The sequence below is a fragment of the Miscanthus floridulus genome, chromosome 13 (genome assembly GCF_019320115.1).
Source record: "Miscanthus floridulus cultivar M001 chromosome 13, ASM1932011v1, whole genome shotgun sequence".
NCBI classification, from domain to species: Eukaryota; Viridiplantae; Streptophyta; class Magnoliopsida; order Poales; family Poaceae; genus Miscanthus; species Miscanthus floridulus.
This window is the reverse complement of record NC_089592.1, coordinates 90,555,616-90,565,159: the sequence shown is the minus strand read 5'-3', so window position 1 is coordinate 90,565,159 and position 9,544 is coordinate 90,555,616. Positions and strand designations below refer to the sequence as shown.

The following is a 9,544-nucleotide window of genomic DNA, read 5'->3' as shown; positions in this document are numbered from 1 at the left end:
TGGCTAACATCTTCATCAATATCCCCGTCCCTCTGTAGCATTGATCCTAAATATCGAAAGGTATCCTTCTTAGGCACTACTTGACCTTCCAAACTAACATCTTCCTCCTCCCGAGTAGTAGTGCCGAAGTCACATCTCATATACTCAGTTTTAGTTCTACTAAGTCTAAAACCTTTGGACTCCAAAGTCTCCCGCCATAACTCCAGTTTCTGATTCACTCCTGTCCGGCTTTCATCAACTAGCACTACATCGTCCGCGAAAAGCATACACCAAGGGATGTCCCCTTGTATGTCCCTTGTAACCTCATCCATCACTAAAGCAAACAAATAAGGGCTCAAAGCTGACCCTTGATGTAGTCCTATCCTAATCGGGAAGTCATTCGTGTCTCCATCACTTGTTCGAACTCTAGTCACAACATTGCTGTACATGTCCTTAATGAGCCCGACGTACTTCGTTGGGACTTTATGTTTGTCCAAAGCCCACCACATAACATTCCTTGGTATTTTATCATAAGCCTTCTCCAAGTCAATAAAAACCATGTGTACGTCCTTCTTCTTCTCCCTATACCGCTCCATAACTTGTCTTATTAAGAAAATGGCTTCTATGGTTGACCTACCGGGCATAAAACCAAATTGGTTCATAGAGACCCGCGTTATTGCTCTCAAGCGATGCTCGATAACTCTCTCCCATAGCTTCATAGTATGGCTCATCAACTTAATTCCCCGGTAATTTGTACAACTTTGAATATCCCCTTTATTCTTGTAGATCGGTACCAATATACTTCTCCTCCACTCATCAGGCATCTTGTTCGATCGGAAAATATGGTTGAACAGCTTGGTTAACCATACTACAGCTATGTCCCCGAGGCATCTCCACACCTCGATTGGGATACCATCCGGTCCCATCGCCTTACCTCCTTTCATCCTTTTCAACGCCTCTCTGACCTCAGATTCTTGGATTCTCCGCACAAAGCGTCTATTGGTGTCATCAAAAGAGTCATCCAACTGAAAGGTTGTATCCATATTCTCACTATTGAACAATTTGTCAAAATACTCTTGCCATCGATGTATCCATATCCTCTGTAACTCTAATAACATTGTTATATTCCGTTGTTGTAATCAATTAAGGTAATATTCTGTTACCGTAATAAAGTGATGTAAGAAATGACTTAAGAATGTTGTAAGCTTTATTTTCACATTTATGATCCTGATGGAAAAATATGGATTTTCGAGATTCTTCCTTGGGTGTGCTCGATGGAACTGCTTAGTTTAGTGCACTCTCTTGAATACTTAGTGTCTAATAAAAAATAAGTATTTTTGAAAGGATATTAAATTAGACGGCTCTGTCACATGTAACCGGTCGGCCGGTGGTTGATTTGCATCTTACCACTAGCTAACAGCGTGCATGGAAAATTTAAAAAGCGCGAACGGGAGGAACGACCAATGGATGGAATGCTTTTCTTGTCACGCTATCCGTGTCTCAAGCAAAGCAAGAATGCATTTTGTTCGTCGGATTGGAATTGGAGTCGGTGCGCGCGCGCGTGGAATAACTTGTCTTTTCGCCTCTGCGTGCGGATAGGATTCGTCGTGCCGTATACATATACATGACTTAGACTAAATGCAAAGGGACATACGCAATGCCGTCACCAGCGTCAGCTTATTAGCAGTGGATTATATGTATATACGTAGCTTGTCGTCAGGCCTTTTTTTTTATTTACAGTGGCTCCTGGTTTCTATCTTCTACTATTATGGCGGAACCAGCGATTTTGATTAAGGGGACTAAACAAATACGATAACATCTTTAAATGTGATAAAATATACACAAGTGTATGTCTCTATACATTTTTAAATATTTTTATACTATTTATAATCAAAATCACAATATTTTAATAAAAAATGGTTGTATAGTTACTTTGTTATGCTGTAAATCCAAAATATTTGTAGGAGTATTAAAGAAAATCTACCGTGCTTGGGGGTGGGGGGGGGGGGGGGGGGGGGGAGGGGGGGGGGGGGGCAGGGCCCCAGCTTGTCCCCCTGGTTACGCCACTGTCTACTGCTAATTTAAGCAATGTCAACACTGATCTATATTTTCTCTATTCCAAAATGTAATTCTTTTCAGTTTTACATATATTATCAGATATGACATGTATATATCTCATGATTTCTCAAGGAAAAACATATACATTTTATGGTGAATTTTATAAAGCCGCGTAGATGGGGCTGGCTGCATTTTTTTTATAAAATTAGTAAAAGTTAGAGAAATTTAACTTGGATAAAGCTAAAATGACTTGTGTTTTACCAGAGGGAGTACCTTATTAGCGTGACCCAAACAGTACAGGAGAGATAGCAATGTAAGATTTGGTTTATTGCCATATTCGTTTGACTGATAAGCCATAGCTAAAAATACCATTGGCTGATTTGTTGTGAGAAAAAAATATTATTTATTAATTAAAAAAGTATGGCTTATAAGCTAAGCAAACAGTAGTACGTACATGCATAGAACTTTGCTCACACGGTGGTACTACTAGGCTAGTGGCATTAAACCATTCCGGAAACAGAATAAAACAAGGCAGTATCAAATATCAAGTGGGCGCTACTACGGCTACATGTACAAAACCCGAACCCCAATAAGGATGCTGTCGAGATCCCAAGCGACCAAACACAGGCCACAAGTTCCGTGCAGCAACTTGTTTTATTTACTAAGTTAATTATTGTCAGGAAAGGAAAAAAAAAAGGGGGGGGGGGGGGGGGGGGTGGGGGGGGGGGGGGCGAGCGAACGCAGGCAGCGCCGTCCGTCAGAAACAGCAGGGGGTTGGGTTGCCTGGCTGGCTGGAACGGCCGCAAACTTGGGTTGCCCGGGGGGGCCCTGGAAAAAGCAGGCGAGGCCCACGGTTTGGCCGTTTGGGGTTTGGGCGGTCGCGGAATGCCAGAACAGAATGTGCATCCAGACCACCCACGGCGCACCACGTACGCACGCGATGCCATGCCAAAGCTTTATAATCCGGGCCCGATCCAGCGGTGCGACGCAGCCCCCAATTTCCACTTTCCAGACTCCAGTCCAGGGCGCGATCGACACCAGACATCGACACGACGACACTCACCATGGCCGTGGCGTTCCCGCCGCACATCATGGCGCTGAGCAAGGTGCAGCGGCTCTACGACGCCTGCGACGTCGTCTTCTCCTCGCCGGCGGCGGCGCCCACGGTCGGGGAGATCAGATGGCTGCAGAACATCCTTGGTCAGTTCACTACTTCTGTCGTGCCTATGCCTTGCTTCGGCTTCATTTCTTCTTTTTGCATGCGTCCTGGTGTTCGCCGGCTGGTGAATGAAGACGACTCATAAATGTTTTCCTTTGGTTCAGATGGCATGGAGGCAGCCGACGTCGGGATCGACGACGGGGAGAAGCCGACGTCGTCCTCGTCCGAGTCCGACGACGAGCTGAGACCCAAGAGCGGCAGCCGCCTCCTGCCGGCGCCGGCGTTCACGCAGATCACCTACGTGCACATACACCAGTGCGACGATTTCTCGGTAAGCAGGGGCTGCTGTGTAGCCGCGCGGCGGATCGAGCTTGTGGTCGGTTGGGTTGTGTTGTGCTTGTACTGAATACTGATCCCGTCCCGGCGTGTTGCCTGCTTTCAGATCGGCGTCTTCTGCTTCCCGGCCGGCGCGACGCTGCCGCTGCACGACCACCCGGAGATGGTCGTCCTCAGCAAGCTGTTGTACGGCTCCGTGCGCGTGCGCTCCTACGACTGGGTCGCCGCGCCTTCGCCGTCGCCGTCGAGGAGGAAATGTGGCCTGGCCAGGGTGGTGGCCGCGGACGTGGTGCGCCGCGCGCCCTGCCAGGCGTCCGTGCTCTTCCCGCGCAGCGGCGGCAACCTGCACGCCTTCACCGCCGTCACGCCCTGCGCCATCCTCGACGTCCTCACGCCGCCATACTCGGAGGACCACGGACGCCCCTCGACTTACTTCACCAACGTCCCCGTCCCATCTCTCCCGGGTTTCGCTGTCTTGGAAGAGACGGACCTGCCCGAGGGTTTCACCGTCGCCGGGGCGCCATATCTTGGCCCTGAGCTCACGGTCGACATGGATGAGGATGACGACGACGACAGCTACGACGACGAGTAGTTAGCTGTAGATAGTTACCTTCTCTCCCTGTTTTCTCTTTATCTCTCTCTCTCTCTCTCTCTCGATCGAAAGAGCTAGATGATGCAGATACTAGATAGCTATAGATAGTTCATAGTTGCAAGCACAAGCTCTCTGCAGATCTGTGCATGGCCAGTGTACAAATTCTTCGCCCGACCGACCGACGTGTCACGTGTGTGTACTAGCTAGGAGAGTTCTGATAGTAAAGTACCGCTGCTAGTTCATATAGTCTAACACCGTGGTTTCACCAACCGACGCCCTTGTAAATAAACAGACAGATCGGACTTCCTGCGCCCGTCTCTCCATCCCTGTTCTGGCTCCATTGTCCAATCCATAAGATATATTCATGTCTGTATTATATGTCATAGTAAATATTCTAAAACGGAAATGCTATACAACAACCAGGTGTTTTATCACCCGGTGGCACACAAATTTTTTTTTGCCGCGCCGGCGCCGTTGTGCCCGCGTCGCTGCCGCGCCTGCACCGCTGTGCCTGCGCCCGCCAGTCCCCACGCTGCCGCTGCCGCACCCGGCATCTTCCCCAACTCCGGCCAGCTTCTTCTTCCCCAACTCTGGCACCGTCACCAAATTTTGTCTTTGTCCTTTCGTAGAAAAAAAAATGTTACTTATAATTTGTGATTCACTACCGGAGACCGGCTCTTTGCCGAGTGCCAGGCGGTTTGCCGAGTGTTGTTTTTCGGGCACTCGGCAAAGACGCCTTTGCCGAGTGTTTTTTTTGACACTCGGCAAAGAGGCTCTTTGCCGAGTGTTTTTTTTTACACTCGGCAAAGAGCTTCTTTGCCGAGTGTTATTTTTTTTTTACACTCGGCAAAGAAAATTTCAAAGCATATTTTGAAGCAGTAAATTAATTCAAATGAAAAAGTTTTTAACTACAAAGTTGTATAACTCATCAAGATGTACAATGTTTGTTTTGGCCTTTTCTTCATATGACAAAGTGAAAGTAAATTTGTTCACAAATCTAACATATCTCTCCTGTAGTTTATGAAACTACAAGAGAGATATATAAGATTTGTGAACAATGTTAGAACGACCATGTCGGATGAACAGATGACCAAACAACCAAAATAAACTCTGTAGATCTTCAAAAGTTATGAAACATTGTAGTTGACAACTTTTTGATTTGAAAACATCTTGTCGTGCAAAACTACGTTTGAATTTTAAAATTTTAAAATTCAAATTTTGTAAACGACCTCGGATGGGAAAACTTCCTAAACTAAAAGTGTAGATCTCGAAAAGTTATGAAATTTTGTAGTTTACAACTTTTTTATTTGAATTCGTTTAGGGCCTCAAACATGCAATTTACACTTGGCAAAAAATCTTCTTTGCCGAGTGTTTTTTTTTACACTCGACAAAGAGCTTCTTTGCCGAGTGTTTTTTTTTGACACTCGGCAAAGAAAATTTCAAAGCACATTTTGAAATAGTAAATTAATTCAAATGAAAAAGTTTTCAACTACAAAGTTGTATAACTCATCAAGATGTACAATGTTTGTTTTGGTATTTTCTTCATACAACAAAGTGAAAATAAATTTGTTCACAAATCTAACATATCTCTCTTGTAGTTTATGAAACTACAAGAGAGATATATAAGATTTGTGAACAATATTAGAACGACCATGTCGGATGAACAGATGACCAAACAACCAAAATAAACTTTGTAGATCTCGAAAAGTTATGAAACTTTGTAATTGGCAACTTTTTGATTTGAAATCATCTTGTCATGCAAAATTGTGTTTGAATTTCAAAAATTTTAAATTCGAACTTTTCAAACGACCTCGGATGAAAAAACAACCAAAATAAACTCTGTAGATATCAAAAAGTTATGAAACATTGTAGTTGGCAACTTTTTGATTTGAAAACATCTTGTCATGCAAAACTGCGTTTGAATTTCAAAATTTTAAAATTCGAACTTTTCAAACGACCTCGGATGAAAAAACAACCAAAATAAACTTTGTAGATCTCGAAAAGTTATGAAACATTGTAGTTGACAACTTTTTGATTTGAAAACATCTTGTCATGCAAAACTGTGTTTGAATTTCAAAATTTTAAAATTCAAATTTTGTAAACGACCTCGGATGAAAAAACTTCCTAAACTAAAAGTGTAGATCTCGAAAAGTTATGAAACTTTGTAGTTTATAACTTTTTTATTTGAATTCGTTTAGGGCCTCAAACATGCAATTTACACTCGGTTTAGTATAATATATTGGGAACTAAAACGGAATCCAGACACAAGTGAGAGTGTGGTGTAGTGGTAGAGGAGGTACGTGCACAGCGGGAGGCCTCGGGTTCGAATCGCGTCGGCCGCGTAGCCATGAAATTCACGCGAAAAATGTCGGAGATGGGTGGGCGCTGGCCGGTGGGGGCCTCCATCGATAAAAAAAAATCTATTTTTTTGGGTAAAAATTCCCATTTTTTCAGGTTTTTCGGTTTCAACTTTGCCGAGTGAGGCTTTGCCGAGTGCCCGACAAAAGACACTCGGCAAAGACGCCTTTGCCGACGGGTTCTTTGTCGAGTGTTATTTGCCGAGTGCAAATTGGGCTTTGCCAAGTGCCCCTGGCACTCGGCAAAGCCATTGATTCCCGTAGTGATTTGTGCCAAGGAGGAAGAGGGGAGAAGAGGAAGATGAACAGTATCCATGGGGGAAAAATCATGTGTTCCCAGGTGCTAAAACACCCGGGTGTTAGATAGACAGACTCTAATCTTATGCTGTTAACATCTATATATTTTTTCAAATTAATGATCAAAGGTATACATGTTTAAATTAGAACAAAACTTTACAAAACAAATTAGTCAATTGTATGCTAGGCACAACGGTAAGAAAAGTCCGAAAATGGCACTTATGATGTGAAATCAAACACACATGCCTAAAATGTGGCGTAGCAAGTTTTAGGGCCTGTTTGGCAGGGCTCTGGCTCCTCTAAAAATGGCTCCGGCTCTGGCTCCTCTGGAGGAGCTGAAGGCGTTCTGGAAAACGTTTGGCGAAACGGCTCCTTCGCACTAGACGACGTGAACCCACAGCAAGGAGCCGCGCGAAGCTTGTTTTTTAGGCTTCTCCCGCGCAGGCAAAAAATGGCTCCGGCTCTTGACCGGCTCCTCATACGGAGCTCTTTCCAAAACAAACGTTTGGCAGCTGAAGCCTCTGCAGGAGTCCTCCTAAAGAGGCTCTTAATTAGCTCGCAACCAACTAAATAGACCCTTATCAAGATGCCAAGGCAAACTCCCTAGTCCGTCCTCCTCTCCAGATCTGACAGTGGAGTCTTCACCAAAATCTCTATCTGTATCAATACGAAAGTATATAAGGAGCCTTTGAGATACGGGGAACCCATCTTAGCGCTACACGTCTGGCTATTTGTACTGCTTGTGGCCTGTGACACCCTCACTACTATCACCATCCTATCCATGTAGCCTAATGACTTTCTCTAAATCTAGAAGCCATGAAATTCCCTAGGGATATAGTTGGTGACTAAGACCACAGATTCCCCCTATTATCTGAACATATCACTCTCAGTTGTCACCAAGTAGGGCGTGTGACAAACTAAATAAGCTTATAGCAAGGTAAAAAGAAAAAATCCATTTTTCTGGAAAGAGAGAGAGAGAGAGAGAGAGAACGATGCTATTAGAACTAGGTTAAAACATCTGAAAAAGATTATTCGTAAAAATATGGGAAATTTCGAAAACGATAAGAATGTCACAAAATGACAAAATTGATTTGCTTCTATATTTTTGTTATCATTTTGTTAACTGTGTGATTATATTTCGTTTCCTATTTATCCTAAAATTACATGGAAAAAAAACTTGAAAAACGAGGTCTTGTCATTAGTTTTGTTTCAACTTTTATCCCCACTGCACGTGCGGTGGAACCGTGGAAGTCCATGGACGAAGTCAAAGCAAGTCTTAGCTAAGCCTAAGCCCCCAATGCAAGAGACTAGCGCATATATAGCTGCCGGATCGATTTATTATTATATATTATATTATACAGTGTCGGAAGGTTCAAAAGTGAATGTGATAACATAGCTGGTGTGATATGATGTGATGCTTGGTTTGCAGAAAAGCTAGTGTGCCGTAGCGCATGCGCTGGACTAATTAAGGAAGAAAATACGACGTCGACACGAGGCAGGAAATTAAAGAACACAAAGCGATGTGATATGATTTTGACTGCGCTCAAAACCCACCATTAAACTACGGCGCGGCCAGCTTAGCAGTGGACCGTAACGTCTTTAGACTCTAGATAGAAAGTAGTAACTTTCTAGTAGCTTGCAATTGCAACGAAGATGTTCGTTCAGACAACGGTGTCAGTTCACTCTGTTGTCAGTATTACGTGCTCAATGCCGGATTTTGTTTTGGCTGAACGCCCCTATTAACCTAAGCTAGCTTAGCTAGCATCGGGTTTTTTTAACCACAGCATAAATCTCGAACGGTGCCGTTCCCAGGTTCCCTTTCGATCCCACCGCTCATCACGCCTCTCACTCACTCTCTTTTGTTAGCAGAAAAGGCCGAAAAGCTAGCTACACTGAGACTGGCCAACTGTGGTTGCGTGCAAAAGCTAGCCCACCAAGTGCCAAGGAGATGCAACAAACAAACACAGCCCACACGAGCTGCGCATTCTACGATCTACGTACAAGAGAGCCCACGGTTTTTCGGTACGCCGCTGTTACGGTTGACATTGGTTTAACAGTTTCGTCCAACTCCATCTACACGTGCATATCCCACATGTTCTAAACCAAAAGTCTCCATGAAGCCGAATGAGGCCCAGTGAAGCCCAAGAAAGAGGAAAGCCCGGTGACACTTGGGACAGCCGGCGATGCTTAATCAGTGGCACGTTTTTGTGTGAGTTTGCATAGAATTCTATACAAGCAGAAAATGCTCCCTCCGTCCCCCAAAATAATGCTATTGTAGTTTACTAATCTATTTCATATATAGAAAAAGGTATCAATATTTATATCTCCAAATAGATTTACCATGAAAATATACTTCATAACCAATCCAATGATACTTGTTTGATGTAAAAAAATATTAATACTTTTTCTTATAGAAGTGGTCAGAATTAAAATTGTATGACTTCTCGTGAGGCGTGGATTGCGTTTTTTTTTAGGGGAGGGCGGGGGCTCAAATCACAAACAAGTGATCTTTGGAGATTATTCTAAGTCATTTGTTCAAACTTATAGTATAACTTTTTCTATGTTGATTTTGGGTATTTGAAAATAATACAAGTACATCTTGCTGCAAAATTCAGTCAATATTTGAGAAAGATTGAATTACAAAAAAGAAATCAAACTGAAATATAATTTGGAACAAAGAGGGTATTATAATGGGATTTTCACTATCAGTAAAACAGAATAAAGAAAATTATTATCTTTTTTTCATTGATGGAGAAAGAAAGACTA

The 9,544-nt window shown here is 43.4% G+C and overlaps 1 protein-coding gene across 1 annotated transcript; it reads left to right on the top strand.

Moving 5' to 3' along the window:
* Nucleotides 1-3,071: 3,071 nt before the first annotated feature.
* Nucleotides 3,072-4,302, top strand: LOC136498932 (plant cysteine oxidase 4-like). The gene is made up of 3 exons (XM_066494632.1): nucleotides 3,072-3,237; nucleotides 3,361-3,527; nucleotides 3,639-4,302. The coding sequence occupies exons 1-3, from the start codon at nucleotides 3,102-3,104 to the stop codon at nucleotides 4,122-4,124; spliced, it is 789 nt and encodes a 262-aa protein (XP_066350729.1). The 5' UTR covers nucleotides 3,072-3,101; the 3' UTR covers nucleotides 4,125-4,302.
* Nucleotides 4,303-9,544: the final 5,242 nt, after the last annotated feature.

Excerpts from the sequence above, each read along its gene's own strand:
- LOC136498932 (XM_066494632.1), top strand. The coding sequence starts at position 3,102 with ATGGCCGTGGCGTTCCCGCCGCACATCATGGCGCTGAGCAAGGTGCAG. Across the intron at positions 3,238-3,360 it reads ATGGCTGCAGAACATCCTTG|ATGGCATGGAGGCAGCCGAC; the intron begins GTCAGTTCACTA and ends CCTTTGGTTCAG. Across the intron at positions 3,528-3,638 it reads ACCAGTGCGACGATTTCTCG|ATCGGCGTCTTCTGCTTCCC; the intron begins GTAAGCAGGGGC and ends GCCTGCTTTCAG.